Genomic DNA, 16,423 nt, shown 5'->3' on the forward strand with positions numbered 1-16,423 from the left:
TTACTATGACGTTTTGTTAAGTCTTAACACGGCCATCTCAAGCCCCCGAAGCTACTTAGCAATGTCATTAGGAGTAGCATGAGACAAGTCAGTCAAGATAGATATACAATCTAAGCCTATATAAGTCATTGGATATTCCTTATTGATGTCATAGGCTGAATTGACATTTTAAATGGCGGTATTGTTAGTCCATAGCACAGCAATCTTGAAAGGGTCTTGATGAGGGGCTCACATACCCAAATTTTGTAATATTTTTACACTTGCAAAATGTCCACCTCGATTTCTTTTTATATAAACAAGCTCTTTAGGGGAAATGAATGATACGTGATTCACAGTCAACATAGACGTATAAATAAGGGTTGTCCCAAGTGGATATGAAAAGCATGTTAATATGGTATGGTAGGTACTTCCATGCCTGATTACACGCCTACTAGATATTAAAGAATTCATTATCATCAATGGAACCGAACATTGAGCCTTGTTTGATATCTAGGTACATAGGTAGGCACTTAAGTACATAATCCTTGGTACATTAGCGTATAACCTTAAATTGCGTCATATGATGGCGCGTTCGTCTCGCGTGGTGAGTGGAGGCTTTGTCGGTACCACAGTACTTTCCTTTGTTCAAACTGCCCGAAAAGTCTCCCTTTAATTGATTTGCGGTTCTGCACCGCGTCTTTTCCGCCTGATTTTTCACAAGTCCGAGATGTAATATCATGACCTATCAACATGGCTCGCAAAGCTGCGAAATCGGTTGCCGCAGCAGAAAAGAGAGCCATAGCTTGCGAAAATGAAAGCCAGGATAGTCAAGATATGTTAGAGATGCACATGCTGCGGCATGGGGTGGGAGTGGTAAGTGGTATTCCGTAAAATGATCAGCACTGGGTTATTTTTCTGGCCTAACCACGGCGAAAACAGCTGAGTAGTTCGCCTGCGCCTATGCAGCCACCCTATCAATCGAAACGAAGTGCCTTGGTATCAAGCATCAGACCAACAAAAGCAAATATTTCGCATTCCCTGGATCGGTCGGAAGAAGCGCTAAAAATAACTAAGGTACGTATGATATGCGCAATCCTATTGCTACGTTGACTTGGCCTTGATTTTGGCAAGGGTGGCACTGATCTAATTGCATCCCACTAGGAACGGCTACAAAACGCGTCGAACGCGCTCATCGAGCTAAGTGCTGAGGATGATTCAATGAAGCAATCCAGCCAGACGCGACTAAACTCCAACTCGTCGGTATCGTGTTCCCCCTATCTGCCGTCGACTTTAGAGCCCGGAGAACCTGATCTGGCTTCTATCCAATCAATATGCGACAATGCTATATCTACAGTTGAGCGACCTACTCAGCCAATTATAAATGATGCGCTGCCTACTCTTCAACAATCGAATACACCAAAGGGAAGATCAGAAGAAATGTCGTCAGGATCGCCAACGCAATCAAACGACGGGCGTAGTTATGAGCAGTACAACGACAATTCGCAGCTGCAATTAACATCGCAGGCAAGCAGCGTTCACGAACACCCCACTCTTGGCGAAAACGACACAGGGTACTTAAATTTTAGGCGTACTCATTACGACATACCAGACTCTATACCAGAAGGGGACGAAGAAGAAGCTGAGATAGATTTTGCTAGCATTGCTGCTAGAAAGTCGCAACCAACATCGGAAGCGCCTAGAGCAAGTGGCCAGTATGCAGCGCCTCCCGAGACACCTACCATAACCCAGAAGTTATTTCAACATCGTGGGGATGAAGCCCAATTGATCCCCCCATCGCAGCTTTTCGGGCAAACACAATGGACTTCGGCAGTGCGGAAAGCTAGTCCCACGTCGTCTCGTCCATCGCCTGATGTCTTTAATCAGAATACAATCTCACCTAACCCAGTCGCCTCGTCTCCCCTAAAACACAAGGGGCTTAGGACTTCCCCTACTCGCGCTTTTACCTCAAGTCCAACGTTTCCTGGAATCTCATCTCGACCTTCGGATGAAAAAACGCCATCCGTCCCGACGAATAGCCACGAAGATGAGGGTACTAATCAAGGAAATGATGACGAAACTCCGCTCCCTTGCCTTGGAACCTCCAGACGTAGAACTGTGCCAGAACCAATTAGCGAGTATAAATCGTGTCGAAAGCGGAACTTGGAAAACGAGGCGACGGATCCTTCTAGTCAAGTTCACGAGGGATTAGATTCGGATTCTGAAGCTGACTTGGTTGCGTACCGCCGTCGCCTGGCTAGGTTGAAGCAGGAAAAGGCTAGCAAATCGTTCCCATCCGTCAGTCTCCCTCGTGCAGGTGCAGGCAAGGGTGGTAATGTGGAAGTGCCATCGACTAGTCGCGTCAAGTCGTTTCAGGGTCGAAGTAGAACAAATGCAGAGCAGTATCTGGTAAAGTATCACGGTGAGACTGCAACTGATAACAACAAGTCGCAGGAAACAGTTGCAGACTCTCAAGAGCATCTCGTGCCACCGCAACATACTAAAGCCGAGCCCAAGATATCTGATGATTCTGACGAAAAGGACATTGGCAATGCCGGAAATTCTAATATCAACAATTTTTCGAAATCCAGAGCCCCCTTGTCTAATATGGAATATAGGGAGACTATTCCTGAGACTAGTCCTCCAAGCACTTCTGTGGAGCCACCAAAATTATTAGATGATGGAGTGCACCTTGGTTCCAGTGCTATGTCCGAGTCCGAAACTCTCCCATTGCCGGCGCTATCAAACGGTATAAATCCTGGAGAGCAGCAAAAGGATTCAAGCGGAACCCCAAATCTTCCAGAGCAGCCTACATTGATATCCGCAGGTCGAAAACCCAGATCCACCAGAGATCAGTCTACTTTAGACTCTTCGCCCTCTGTAGTTCTAGCATCATCTCCACAGAGTGCAATCCGGCAGTCGGTGAGGCTGAACGACGTAGTCACGCCGTCATCTACCGGACGTGATTTACCCCCTGCCTCAGACCCTAGGACGGGAACGTCAACTTTATCAACCTTATCAGCAACCCCCAGTATGTCTTCGAGTATCACGCCTAGTACAGATCCCGATGTCGCACTTGAAGGTGTAGAAAGACGTAGTTCGTCCCCAGCCGTAACGAAAGTACAACGTCGAGGAAGGCAATCGCTCCCATCTTCACTGCCTCAAACCAAGACATTTTCACGTTCTCGAGAAAGTCTAAGAAGAAAGACGCGTTATAGTTCAGTATCAACCGACGAATTAGCTAGATCACCATTATCTGCATCTGATAGGAACGAACGGAAACCACCCACCCGAAAACTTGCAAGGCAGTCTTTCGGCAATCAACATCCATTACAAGATTCGACAGCAAATCGTGGAATCTTCGAAGGGATGGTTTTTGCTCTCTCTTTCCAAGGGCCACAGGTCCGGAAGAACAAAGGGAAACCCACGGATAGGGCTAATGTTGAACGTATGATTCGCCAAGAAGGCGGTAAGATTCTCCCAGATGGTTTCGATGAACTTTTCAAATTTGATTCATTCCAAGCCACGGGGAATAACACCTCTTCTCGTGACCTATCCAGCTCATTAACACTTCTTGATCAAGATATTGGATTTACAGCTTTGATAGCCGATGGGCACTCCCGGAAAGTGAAATATATGCAGGCTCTTGCACTCGGCATCCCATGTTTGGCACCTAAGTGGATAATGAACTGCATTTCGAAGAGGGAAATAATAGATTGGTCCTCATACCTCCTATGCGCCGGTCCAAGTACACTCCTAGGGGAGGCTATCCGCTCGCGCAATCTACAACCTTATGATGCCTCCACAGCCAAGCTAGCAGATGTGGTAAACGAAAGACCAAAATTATTAAACAAGGCACGGATTCTTCTCGTTATGAAGAAGACTAAGAATGAAGGAAAGAAACTACCATATGTGTTTCTGGCACAAGTGCTTGGTGGTTCTTTGGTGCGGGTTTATAGTCTTGAGGAAGCCAGAGTCAAGCTTCGGGATGAGGAATCCCAAAACCGACCGTTCGACTGGGTATATGTCGACGACTCTTTGCATAATGCACAGGATGCTCTTTTTGGATCATCTACAGGAAACACAGCTACTAGGAAACGAAAACGGCAGAGCACAGGATCCGAGGAAGCCGACCCGCCGCCGAAGAGGATTAGGACCCTCAGTGACGAGCTGGTAATCCAGAGTCTTATTTTGGGGAGATTAATTGAAGATGGCGAAATGGAAGAGTAAATCCGACCTTGGTTCATATTATACCTAGGGTTGGTAATATGTCATGATGATATGGCGTCTTGGTCGGGGCATCTACTGGCGTCTTGATAGGGTATTTTTCACGGTATTGACAGGGAGCAAGAGATGCTATTCCGATTGGGAAACAGCTAATGTACATTATGAATTATAAATACGGTGGACGACATTGAATTCTATGGTTATAGGTTATAACCCATGCTCGTCAGTTTTTTTTCTCTACTTGGTACACTAGCTTCCCAAGAATATACAGTATGCACTATTCGGTAGGGATGCGAATAGCTCGGCTAATTAAGATGCACTGCAAGCAAGGCTTTGAGGCTTCGCAAGATATATCTCGGGTGGTAACGAATCTTAGACGATGTCGTCATCCCGACGAGATGCATCAACTATATAAAGGTTGTGCTATAGCGGCCTTCCCTGATTTCTAGCTAAGGGGATACGTTGCTAAAATGGCGTCGAGATAAGTCGCATAGCCAAATCAGGACCCTCCTCAAGTCGTGCAACCCCCGTTGGTTACCAAAAAATCAATAACACATGTAGAATGTGCCGGAATGAGAGATAAAAATGAGAAAAAGGGGACTCTTCGGCCAGATCGAGATCTTGAGTTGCGGCCTAAAGTTAAACCCTAGTCGTTTAGATAATGTAGTAATAATAAGGAGGTTGTTGGAAATATTTGGAAGTGCAGAGACCGACACTATCCCGTTAAGAGGTGGGATTTCGAAGGATGGGGGGGAAAAAAAGCGCGTTCCTGACGCCGGGGGAGATAAGGGGCTGGAAGCAGAGGGGGATAACTCGCAATGTTTTACCCACTAACTACTTGCCTTTTCTTCCCTCTTTGTATTATTTCCCTGCAGGTTTAGTTACAAGATAGCAAGAGAATATATTCCGTATTAGCTCCCCAAACGAATTACTAGGGCCGGACGAAATTGGGGCAACTCCCATTCTACGAAGTTCGATAATAAAATGTCTTAAGGAAAGAGAGCCGCCGCAAGCTCCGGCGCCGCTACGAACCTTCCCCGTCTCATGCCCGCTTTAAGGTGTGAGTTCCGAGATGGAGGTACCAATCTGATAACATTGTTGGTTTGAGCATAAAGTTATACAATATACTTGCATGCATGAAAAAAAGAACGGCCCAGACGTTCAATTGAATGATGTCCAGTTTATTTGCCCATTCTTTAACGAGCGATTTCGAGATGATGGAGACATTATTATTTTGAGGGGAAGTGAAAGAGAAGATAAAGCTATTATGGCGGGGCTGAAAAGAATTGCCTATCGCAAACCATTGTTGGCAGCACGGCACGGGGGATTATGGATAGATGTGGTGAAATTGATCCTATTCACATCACACACTAACTTCTTTGTTCCTAGGTACATGAGAGTTTCGATAGTCTCGGGCTAGAACAGACCCGGCTGCATACTACAATCCGTCGCAAAGCAGCAGCATGGGGAATTATCATGCATGAGAACGGCACGCACGATAGTACCATACCAACATTCCTATATTACCTGGTACATACCTATACCTACTCTTCTTACATACATTATGTATTTACATGCAACTAGCCTGGTCGCTGAATGTATCACAATAGGTAGTACATGGATATATGCGAGGATATATGCGAACTCAAAAGCCTGACCGCCTGGATCTTTTTATCGTCGCATTGCAGCTTTGCTTTTAAGCTCTCGTGCCGTGCTAGGACACATGCTGACATGGAGCCCAGCCTTCCCAGAGTCCCAGCGCATGCGGGATTCCAGCGTGACGTCCCGTAGCAAATGCTCCGTGCTATCCATACAACCTCATTCTTCGGGAGAGTAAGTCAGGTAAGCCTAGGTCGCTGGGGAAAAATTCTAGAATCGAACCATTCGATGAATGATTCAATTAAGTTAACCAGGTTCTCTCGGCCGCTGGCCGCCGAGACTAGATGGTATCTTACATATTGTCATATAAAACTGGCGCTGCTATGTCGGAAACACGTGCTCTATTCCATAAGGCCAGAGCTCCCTCCGCATTGTAATATTAGAGCTTAGGTATAGATCTCAGCCCGACAAGTATAGCAAAACCATATGATCTGATAATGTCTTCTTTTGAGTTGTATAGCATGCGAGCTACATACTATGTATCAGGAGCCGAGTTGGAATTATTCACCAAGGTATTTATCATACCCAGTTATCGCACAACTCCACATATGCTTCGTTTACGTCAAGGGTTTAAGGCATTGGAATAGGTAGTTACGGAATAGCAGGATAACAGGTAGCCTACCTAGGTATGTATGCAAACAGTTGATACTTAAGCAGGTCCCTAATAGACTTGTAATTCGCCGATTGGCACCGGCCCTGGGTCCGCTGGTGATGTTACTATTATGCTTCTATTCCAACATGACTCGAGAGGAATTGGAGACTCTAACTTAATATAAGAAAACATTGAACACTCTACATGAAATTCTATGCTGCTGCATGGGGGTCAAAAGTGAACAAAGCTTGGCAATGCACGTCCACATCCCCGGCCGAGCCTCGCGGAGCTGAACAATAGAAACAAACGACATTAACTATTATATCCGATTCTGCCTTGCTTTTTTACTTACATACATTTATCTATCACCCCACGATTGTGCCAAAAGTCTTATAGGTCACATCATCTATCTTGTAACAACCCGAGGGTCTTTTGGAGCTTTCTTTTCCTTGCCCCTCCTTAACCTCTATGCTATAGGTACCTATATATCGAAAGAGAAAGAGACAATTCTCATGTAACTAGTCGGACTGGCGTCTCGCTTTCTACCGAGGAATTCTTGGCTTCTGTCATTGTTGGCGAAGCCGAAAGGAAAAAAAAAAAAAAAAAAAGGATACCTACCTAGGTATGCAATTAGGTAGGCCGTCGGTCTATGCGAAAGTGGATAAGGCTTCGTCATCATAATCTATCCAGCTTTATTGTTCCTGAGCTATCGGTGCTAGCTACTGTAGATAGCTAGGCCTTCTTAGTCTTGTTAGTCTAAAAGCCCCAGGCCAATTGCCAATTCGCCGAGATAAACGGATGTGCTGGAAGATATTTCGTCACTATTTGTCGTGTTCATGTCACCTACCGAACATATAAAATGCGAATTCACGTTAAGCAAACTTGAGTATGTTTGCTACAGGGTATCTACTAGGAAACGCATAATAAACATACCTACAGATGTAATAGGTATGAGCTTGACGACGATTGCAAGGGTACCGTTTAGAGTAAGTGTGGGGTTTTGCTGGGCTGACAGGGATCTCACCTGCTTACTTACAAGACTATCCCAAACCGGCCATAAGTCATATCGTTGATAGGCTTGGTACCTAACCTAGGTAACCATCTGTACCTACGCAAGTACCTATCATAGTTAGTCGTAATGCCCGTAGCAGCCCTTAAAACAGCCCTAGAAGACAAAAAACTACCTAAAGGGTACCTATCGTACGGGCTACAAGCCTGCAGTTTCCCGTCACATTGCGCAAAATACCACCTATCGAATAAGGCCGGCAGCACGGCATGAGCATAAGCATGGCAGGAACCATGGGAGCCCTTGGGAGACTATAGGAAATTCGATCAATGACAAAAAAAAAAAAATCAATTGCGCGCACAACCAAAAACCAGGGGAATCCCATCTACCATCACCCACGTCTAACAATCCCATTCACGATCCTCGCTCCCTTTTCCCCGCCTTGGATGGCATAGTGGGCAATGGGCTGATGCTAATAACTCTTCGAACAATAACACCGAGACGAACGATCGATTCCATCAATTGTTACCGAATCAAGAAGAATATAGAACCATAGAACCATAGAATCACCCAGACCTTTTTTCAAGGTCACTCTTTTCGTTAATAAGTAAATAAGCGGTGGTGTAGGTGTCATCATGTCATCAGGGCTGTCCTCCGCTTCAATTACTTACTTACATACCTAGTACATATATGTATCATACATATATGTATCATACATATATGTATGTACTCGTTTGCAGTTAAGACTTCTCTCTCTCCTCATTCCAAGGATTCCGAGGCATTTCCATTTATACCGGGGGTGTGTCGAAGATCTATGACCCTCCAATATAACTGCTAGGCCCTTCCCTCGATTTATAAAGTCTTTCTCTCCTCACCTTAGCCTCAACTTGATCTTTGATCTTGACCTTGACCCTGATCTTGGTTTTGGCCTTGCATGTGTCGTAGCGCAGCTATTCCGTATTTCCTGGCAGCCTGGGCAACTTGGAGGTGATCGACATCGGTAGCGAGACCGTATTGACGCCGCCATTGGGCAATCCCTTCTTTAAACGTCAACAAGATATCGAAATCACGTCAACAGCTACGAAGTGATTAGCGACCAACGAGGCCGCCTGCTTCAAAATTCAACCCTGATTGGCTGCACTTGCGGACAAGCTATTCGACACTACACCGAATTGAGCGCTTTCAGCTAGGATTGCCCTCTGTTTATCGCTTTGCGCCACTTAGAAGCGAGCAACAATCGCTACAGCGGTACTCAACCAAGTCGCTACTAGCAAGAATTAGGTACCTCTTAACAATAAGACAAGTGAGCCGACTCGGCGTAAATTATCGACACTCACTTTGTTTTGCATCCCTCGACTCACGCAAAAGAGAAAGAAACGAGACAAAACACAAGAGCAAGAACAAAGTATCTACAAGGAACTTTGACGTCGGCGCTATTAATATTGTATTAAAGAGGCAGGGCTCATATTATACGGAACCAAAACCAAAACCAAAACGAATGCCAATGCGCTGAAGCGCTCTACCTCTGCTTAAGAACCACGAATGTCCCTTGTCGTGGTCTCGTTTATTCAAGCAGGTTATTAGTTCTCTTGTTCTTGCGGCTACCACTGTAGCGCTAGAGATACGACGGTCCCCCACCCAAGACAAATCCAGCCCACTTCGAAAACGCTAGACAACGGAGTGTGCGAGAAGAAAAAAAAAGGATCCCTCATTGGCACATTCCACACGTGTGTCAGCCAGTCAGCCAGTCAGTTCCGGCGACTGGACATCATCCACATCAGCAAAAGGCACAGCCTATGCAACGTTGACTTGCCCAGGTACCTGACTACTCTTACCTACCAAATATCCAAATCATTTGTCTCGACCTTCTATTCACCTCAAGCCACCACAATCACACGATATTATTTTATTCAAAAGAAATTCAAACAGTACATAAAGCATCATTGTGTTGCGGACTATCTCGGTACTCGAATTATAAGCGCCAGCCGCCCGCTATATACCCACTGCCCCCAAAGAGTCTGACTGCATACATGTCTCATTAAACGAACTCCATCAAACGCCTACCTTCACAGACGCCTATCGCTCCCTCCGCCGACCCAACGCCGATCCGGCCTAGCTAAGCGACCCATAGGGATAAGCAGTTTGGATCGTCAGTGCTTTTTTTTTTGTGACTGGAATTCCGAAAAGGGAGAAGAGGAGAAAATCCTTCTCAACCATGTTAGGCCAAGATCATAATATGAGAATGAGATCTCTCGATCCGTCTCCTCAAGTTTATTCCCACTCGAGATCAAGAACGTCTTCCTCCAGCGTATTCCCACAAGCCTTCACTCCAATGCAGCATCTGCAACAACCGCAGCCCTCTATGGGCCATACACGGCGATCCCCCTCCGTCAATACATTCAGCACCACCTCCAGCAACACCCCACCTGCCGCCTACCGAACGTCGCCTACTGCCGATATTCGACGTAGCACGTCCTCGAGATCAGGCGGCGGTCCTTCGACAAGCTATGTCGCCTTACTTCGAAAGCAAAAAGCCACCGTATGGTGCGATCGGTCACAGTCAGAAGACCCGCGACTCCTGGCTCAACAGCGTTTGGCGAAACAAAGGGCCAATCAAGAAGTCACTGGCGGTGCAATGCAAAGCCGCACTTCGACCGGGATAGGAAGCACTGGCGGCAAGGTTGCCGCTAAGATCCGCCATCACGGCAAGCCTGGAGTGGTAGGGTACACACCCGACAGCAATTATATGGGAGTCAGCGGAGTACCGATGCGGTTGAGCGCTACCGAGGTTGAGGGCGAAGACGGCGACGAGGATGACTTGTCGATGCGCCGCCTGCATCACCGTAGGACGGGTAGCAGCGGGCGTAGTAGTACTGCCAGCAGCAGACGAGGCCTCACATATCGTACTTCTGGTGCTTCTCAGAACAGCAAGAGATGGAGTCCTGGTAATACCCCGGAACGCGCAGGCAGCATGGTTATCGAGGACCCTGAATATATTCCTGGGGACGACAAGTTGGAGCGACCGCAGAGCACTCGAAGTGGGAGTAGCGCGGAGAGGGCTGATGCTTTACCCGAACTCGGTAGCGTTAGCGCCGCTAAGCTTGCGAGTAATAGTCTGATGAACGCCGCACTTACGAGAGAGAAGAGCGTCAAGAACCCAGAGGACCTTCGACGCCGGGGTAGTGTGGACGAGCGTACGATGACCCTTACAAGCGGGCGATTATTTATTGCCAACCCCGATTAATAAGGCAGACTTTTATGTTATGTCCTTTTTACTATCTTCGCATTTCATTTGGACGGTCAAGAACACTGCGGTGTATTGGGGCCATATCGAAGGATATCTTGCATTGCAACGGCGTTTATTGGGTTTTGAAACGGAAGAGGTCATCCTCAGGGCATATTGAAACCTTTAGGAACAAAGGCTAGCCCTTCATACGGTCGTTCATGGTTTTGTTGGTTCAGTTTTGATTTTTATCTTCGGAGCATATACCCTCGCTACCGCTTCGGAACTTGCTTTTAGTTGTTTTTTACATGCCGAACTTGTTGAGCGAGACGGTAGCGATCCAAAAGTCGGTGGAAGCCAGCGGTTATGAAATTGTGTATCTTTGCGGCCTTTGAGCCAGAGCGTAATTGGTAGTTTGAGCGAGGACAGAAGAGACCAAGATGGATGCCAATACTACTAGGCAGATGTATTGTTGTCACAAGAATTATTATCCACACTACTTACCATAAGTGATAAGGAGAGAAGAGGAGAGTATACGATGGAAAGATAAATATCAACTCCGGAGACCGCTTGCGGCTCCAGATATTCAAGCCATTCTCTGGGTTTAAGCGTGCTATATGTGATATACGAAACCATTGTGATCTATATCGTTATTTTTATTTTTACAATGTTCTGAAGAAGCTTATTGTTTTGTAGTTGACCAAGTGACTTGAATTTCTTATAGAAGACTCATCATAAGCTCTATTCTTAACTTCCAAGGAGAAGTTACGAAGTGTCTATATGCCCAATCTTGGGTATCCTTATCACTAAAAGTCAAGGACCTTTGCTAAATATTCTTGGCTCTCGTGTTATGGGGAATATTCGATTTTACTATCTGTAGCTCGAATTGCGCGAGAGCTTGATAATATTTCGCTGCTTCGGAAGATCTCCAAGTCGCGAGCGGAATAAGTTCGGGGGTTTGTTTATTTGTAAACTTCAGTTGGGGAAACTTTTCAACTCGTACAAGTTTCGTATGTATTGTGTAATACATGTAGCTACATACGTGGTTTATATCGTACAATTCCATTCCGTTCGATAGTGTTCAATACAACATACGCTTATCCTAATTGATAACCTGGTTAACTACCTATATTAGGTACCTAGGTTAAGAATTCATCCAAGTCTCCAAGTCTACATAGCAATGGCGGAGCATCCTTCCTTCACACTGGCGGCTTTGCGTAAGTGTCACGTGCGATGTGTCTGGATGAGGTTGATATAAGTGATTGAGCGCTGGCTGACCGAAGGATACCTACACGTATAGTTGCCGCTGGCGGGACTGCTGGATTCATCAGGACGGGCTCGAGGCCGTCGCTTATCGCGGGTCTGGGATTAGGAGCGTCTTATGCGCTTTCCGGTATGTGTTCTTCCTTGGCTACCTGGCTACTCGACTCTTGCCTCTTCTAGTCTTGTTTAGCCCAGTTCTGTGTTTCTTACCTAGGTACCTCCTACTAATGGCTGGCTGGCTGGCTGGTAGGCTACCTCATAAAAGGCAACAAGGACTACGGCACGGAGCTCGCGCTAGGAAACAGCATCGTCCTGCTGGGCTCGGCCGTGCCGCGCGTCATCAAGACTAAGGCCCGCGCTCCGGTGCCCATCGGCTTGCTGGTTGCCGGCGCGCTTGCCACGTTCTACTACCAGAAGAAGGTCCGGGAGTTCCGGTTCGGCGTGTAGGGTTTGAATTGTTTAGGAAGTGGGTATGAAAGAGAGAGAGAGAGTGGTCCCTCTCTGAAGAAACCCGGGTTCGGCTGGTTATCGATCGATGTGTAAGGTATCAGAAAAACGGTGGGTTTGTATGATAGTAGGTAGCTAATTGTGTATCCCTCCTCATGCAAACAAAGAACAGCTCGACCGAGTTTCGGCTCACCACGTGGATTTCAGATTCAGGAACCACTTTGCATCTTCACATGTTCACGGCTTTCATGTAGTAGTAGTAGTAGTAATAATAGTAGTAGTAGTAGTATGTTTTCGGGTTTGCCGATTACCCAGGATCCAAGGCCGTCGAGTTGGAACCAAAAGTCAACCCTCTCTATCCACATAATTAACTGATCACTGTGTCGTCCCACGAGCACCGCACTTCTTCGTATAGCCGCCCTACGAGAGGGTTTACCTAATTTCGGGTGTAGCCTTGACGTTCCCGCCGCTGACAGGTCCGCTGGGCTGGATGGGCATATATAGAGTAAGCACTTTATCCGCGGAACGGCTGGGATTGACGGTTCTTTTGATAGCCTATGCAGCTTGTGGACGCGCGGCCAAAGTAGCGGTGACTCTTACTATGCCCGCGATTAGCGGTGCCAGGTAATTCAGTTGATATACAGCTTGTGGATCATTGTGTGTGATCGGGTTTGGCTGGGACCTACCCGGTGATAATGGCATCAAACGTTACCAGACATTACAATTTAGTCTAGCGCAACTAGCAAACTACCTAGGAAACAAATCACCTACCAAGCAATAACTAATACATGAAGTACGGGAATAAGGTGTTAATCATGTACGTCTCTACATACCTAGGTAGTAATCTACTTCAGCTACAGCCCTATAGCCACTCTCCGTCACCTCGCCCCAAGCGGTTGTGGATGTGCCTCGATCTCTCTGACGATCTCTCTCGTCCGTGCGTTATCCACAAAACTCAGGCCGATCAACTCGACCACTTCTTCAACTGAAAAATATAGACTAAGCTCGCTCTCCATCCACAAATAACGTACGTCCTGGAGATTGCTCTGCAGCACCTCGCTGAGATACTTGAGCCTTAGCCAACTGCCGGCGTACTCGGACGTAGTGGGGACCGCGTCCTTCGGTGCCCCCGGAGGAAGGAATAGGTCGTCGAGCTCTGTGATGCGTACGATTAGACTCGCGATATTGTACGCTTCATCTTGGCCGATGCCTGCTAGGTCCATGACGTCGGAGACAAGTTTCGCGGCGAGGGTGTCGACTAGTGAACCTACGGCTTGGCTCCAGGCTGATTTCGACAGAATAGTAGACCATGTTGCGGCGAGGGCACGCACGTGCCCGGTTGCGCTGTCGACTTGTGCTTCTAGGTCGGAAGTGGCGAGCCCGTCTTGCTGGAGAAGATTCTGAGAACCACCAAGTAAATCCCTCAATACTGTTCTTTGTGTGGACATCTCGGACGAGTAGGCGCGGGTCGCGAAGGACTGGAGCGCCTTGATGTCGTTGTCGAGGCGGAGCATCGCGATCGCGCGAGGCGTTAGATCTTCGCGAGTTTTCCAGTCCTTAGCGAGGTCCGAAAGCCGTTCGGAAAGGTAGGTCGCGTCATTATATAGGAACCTGAGCAAGAATGAGTTTCTACAAAGATGAATAATGAAGGCACACTTACATGTTGCCGCCCGTATTAAGAGTGTAGTAGTATGGTGACACGGCGCGGAACATAGCAAGGACAAGGGTTGGTAATGAAAAGAGGCCCCCAGCTGTTGACGCCATCGGGTTGCCGTCACTCCTAATATCCAGTTAGATCACCAAGATTCTAAGCCTGTATAACGAACGCATGAGCTTACCCAACGAGTGAGGCTGCATCTTCAAGAATAGCCGAGACAAGTGCTAAGACTGGTTCTGGCATAGAAGAAATATTATAAGTTTCTTTTAACGTCAACTCACGAGTCTGTGCATTTGAAGGTTGAGATTTCGGCGTCGGCTCTTCAGGGGCTGATTCTATCGTATCCTCTTCACCCCATCCCCATGCTGCTGCAGGGTCTTCTTCAACTGCTGGTTCCGTTTGGGGCTGTTCGCCTACGGTATCATCTTCACCCCAACCCCATGCATCCGTTCCGTCATCTTCGTTTGCCTCTGGTTTTAAATTGGCGTCTTTTTGAGTATCTGTCTCCCCATCATCCCACGCTGCGCCCCAGTCATCATCGTCATTCGAAGGGCTAACACCGTTAGCAACCAATTCCTTGCCTTCGGACCGCGTGACGGATTGAGTTTCGACACGTTCTACTTCCTTCGGTTGGCCGAGTCCTCGGGAAAGCCTCGTACGAACGGTGTCTAATGCAGTTTCTTTACATTTAGATAACCACACCCTCGGAGCATCGTCAACCCACTCTTGTAGCTCTTGGAACCCAGAGAGTTTCAAACCCCGCAAGCGGCTGCAAAATGCCCTTACAGCTTCCGTAACATCTTGAAACTCGTCCATTTCTTTTAGAGATGCTGGAACTGCTATGTCTAGCCAAGTGCTTATAAGCCGAGGGACGAGGTCTTGCATCATTATGTTGGATAGGGAGTATACCAACTCTTCCGGTAAGCGCTCAGATAGATAGGTCATCACCTGGTCCAGATCGGAAAATAAAGCAGTGATAGACCTATCTGCGCTCCCACCCAGAGTTAGATACGACTAATTTTCTGTTAGTATCTCGCGAACGTGACGGGAGGGGGGATTCATACACCCTCTAATTGGATCTTGGGTAGCTCCTGAGCTTCAATGTTGGTGCGTGGACCGACAATGGTTTGGTCGATGCCATGCCAGAACGAAGTCATTTTTTTATCAAGTTCCTTGTACGCTTTTAGACCTACAACAGCATCGGCTAGACTCATCTGCTCATCTATGAGGGGTTAGATTGTCCGTGACGTATTTGGCTGCGGTAAATACCTTCATGACTTTGAAATACAGCAATCTTTCTGTTCTCTCGGTCTACCTGTACTAGGGAATCCCAAACCCGGTCGAGCACATCATGAATCGTGGATTTCAATTCGAAAGCCCTTATGTCAAGCAGTTTCATGACACGGCAGGATTTTCCGACGGGAATTGCGTCCAACCCAGACCAAGATTCTAGAATCGATCAGCGACGGACAATGACAGGAGGCTGAATCTCTTACTTTCTAAGAGATGAAGAGAATCCAATATCCTACGCTCGTCCCGCGCTTGTTCAACCTGGTCTAAGAGCCCATTCACGTGTTTGATACTCCCTAATGCAAGGTGGACTTGTTGGCTGTATTCAACCTCTTGTTGCAGAAACTTAACTTTAGCTTCTGCTTCTTCTATTGCTTTACCTGATACGTCAGGTGCTTGCGACCGCCGCAGGATATCGTTCGCCCATGTTCGCGATCGGTTTATATCATCTTCGAGCGATTTCGCATTGGTGATCCATTGGTCTACGTCTGGGGCAGTCTCTTCGTTGATCTTATGGATGTCAGACTACAACAGTTTAATTAGCGGCTGACTTAAATCGAAGCTGATAGCCATTTAGAATACCTCTAGTTTTATCTTCGCTGTTTCCAATGATGCTAAAGCTGGCGCAAGATCTTGCGCTGAAATTCGTCGCGATGATATGTCTTCATCCGGGAAAATGCCGTGTAGGGAGAAATCGACCAGCGCCTGGCCAATTTGGCCCCCTTCTTTACTAGACATAGCGACGTGCCGGAGATGGCTTCTTCGGAGTTCCTTTAAAATAATGACCTAGGTCGGAAGGTTCAACGACAGGGAAAGCTATGCAGCATGAATAACAACAATGATGAGCTGGCCAGCAGAGATACTAGTCATCATCAGATTTCGAAAATATATTAGTCGCGTAGTTATATATAATACTTATTCTTATTGGTAATTAAATTGGGCATGAAGTTCTTCTAGAAGCATGGCTGTACAAACAAAGACGAAGCTTGTAATCGTATCGTGATAGCTTCAAAAAGAAAAGGCTACGTCAAGTTTGGTATTGGACAAATCATTCTAAGGTCTGGTTGTAGTGAAGCTTGGACC

The 16,423-nt window shown here is 46.9% G+C and overlaps 4 protein-coding genes across 4 annotated transcripts; 3 read left to right on the plus strand and 1 right to left on the minus strand.

The window, feature by feature from the left end:
• Positions 1-465: 465 nt before the first annotated feature.
• On the plus strand, positions 466-4,497 carry F4817DRAFT_69838 (uncharacterized protein). Its single transcript, XM_049307787.1, has 3 exons — positions 466-852; positions 919-1,053; positions 1,141-4,497. The coding sequence occupies exons 1-3, from the start codon at positions 730-732 to the stop codon at positions 4,204-4,206; spliced, it is 3,324 nt and encodes a 1,107-aa protein (XP_049160016.1). The 5' UTR covers positions 466-729; the 3' UTR covers positions 4,207-4,497.
• Positions 4,498-9,617: 5,120 nt separating this feature from the next.
• On the plus strand, positions 9,618-10,959 carry F4817DRAFT_334481 (uncharacterized protein). Its single transcript, XM_049302902.1, has one exon. It carries the CDS (start codon positions 9,676-9,678, stop codon positions 10,702-10,704), a length of 1,029 nt encoding a protein of 342 aa, XP_049160017.1. The 5' UTR covers positions 9,618-9,675; the 3' UTR covers positions 10,705-10,959.
• Positions 10,960-11,692: 733 nt separating this feature from the next.
• On the plus strand, positions 11,693-12,670 carry F4817DRAFT_334488 (transmembrane proteins 14C-domain-containing protein). The gene is made up of 3 exons (XM_049302903.1): positions 11,693-11,900; positions 11,984-12,076; positions 12,197-12,670. Exons 1-3 carry the CDS (start codon positions 11,864-11,866, stop codon positions 12,391-12,393), a joined length of 327 nt encoding a protein of 108 aa, XP_049160018.1. The 5' UTR covers positions 11,693-11,863; the 3' UTR covers positions 12,394-12,670.
• A 2-nt stretch (positions 12,671-12,672) lies between these two features.
• Positions 12,673-16,360, minus strand: F4817DRAFT_334489 (uncharacterized protein). The gene is made up of 8 exons (XM_049302904.1): positions 15,923-16,360; positions 15,547-15,865; positions 15,320-15,499; positions 15,115-15,272; positions 14,232-15,064; positions 14,054-14,173; positions 13,080-14,004; positions 12,673-12,992 (listed from the first exon to the last, which is right to left on the minus strand). The coding sequence occupies exons 1-7, from the start codon at positions 16,076-16,078 to the stop codon at positions 13,272-13,274; spliced, it is 2,499 nt and encodes an 832-aa protein (XP_049160019.1). The 5' UTR covers positions 16,079-16,360; the 3' UTR covers positions 12,673-12,992; positions 13,080-13,271.
• Positions 16,361-16,423: the final 63 nt, after the last annotated feature.

This window comes from Daldinia loculata (genome assembly GCF_022478755.1).
Source record: "Daldinia loculata strain CBS 113971 unplaced genomic scaffold F4817scaffold_18, whole genome shotgun sequence".
Taxonomy (NCBI): Eukaryota; Fungi; Ascomycota; class Sordariomycetes; order Xylariales; family Hypoxylaceae; genus Daldinia; species Daldinia loculata.

What these genes read in the sequence shown, in the direction of transcription:
- F4817DRAFT_334488 (XM_049302903.1), top strand. Translation starts at nt 11,864, where the DNA reads ATGGCGGAGCATCCTTCCTTCACACTGGCGGCTTTGC. An exon ending in CTTCACACTGGCGGCTTTGC is followed by an intron (nt 11,901 to 11,983) that starts GTAAGTGTCACG and finishes CTACACGTATAG; the next exon opens with TTGCCGCTGGCGGGACTGCT. An exon ending in AGCGTCTTATGCGCTTTCCG is followed by an intron (nt 12,077 to 12,196) that starts GTATGTGTTCTT and finishes GCTGGCTGGTAG; the next exon opens with GCTACCTCATAAAAGGCAAC.
- F4817DRAFT_334489 (XM_049302904.1), bottom strand. Translation starts at nt 16,078, where the DNA reads ATGTCTAGTAAAGAAGGGGGCCAAATTGGCCAGGCGCTGGTCGATTTC. An exon ending in CAGCGAAGATAAAACTAGAG is followed by an intron (nt 15,866 to 15,922) that starts GTATTCTAAATG and finishes AAACTGTTGTAG; the next exon opens with TCTGACATCCATAAGATCAA. An exon ending in CCAAGATCCAATTAGAGGGT is followed by an intron (nt 15,065 to 15,114) that starts GTATGAATCCCC and finishes ACAGAAAATTAG; the next exon opens with TCGTATCTAACTCTGGGTGG.
- F4817DRAFT_334481 (XM_049302902.1), top strand. Translation starts at nt 9,676, where the DNA reads ATGTTAGGCCAAGATCATAATATGAGAATGAGATCTCTCGATCCGTCT.
- F4817DRAFT_69838 (XM_049307787.1), top strand. Translation starts at nt 730, where the DNA reads ATGGCTCGCAAAGCTGCGAAATCGGTTGCCGCAGCAGAAAAGAGAGCC. An exon ending in TGCGGCATGGGGTGGGAGTG is followed by an intron (nt 853 to 918) that starts GTAAGTGGTATT and finishes CGGCGAAAACAG; the next exon opens with CTGAGTAGTTCGCCTGCGCC. An exon ending in AAGCGCTAAAAATAACTAAG is followed by an intron (nt 1,054 to 1,140) that starts GTACGTATGATA and finishes GCATCCCACTAG; the next exon opens with GAACGGCTACAAAACGCGTC.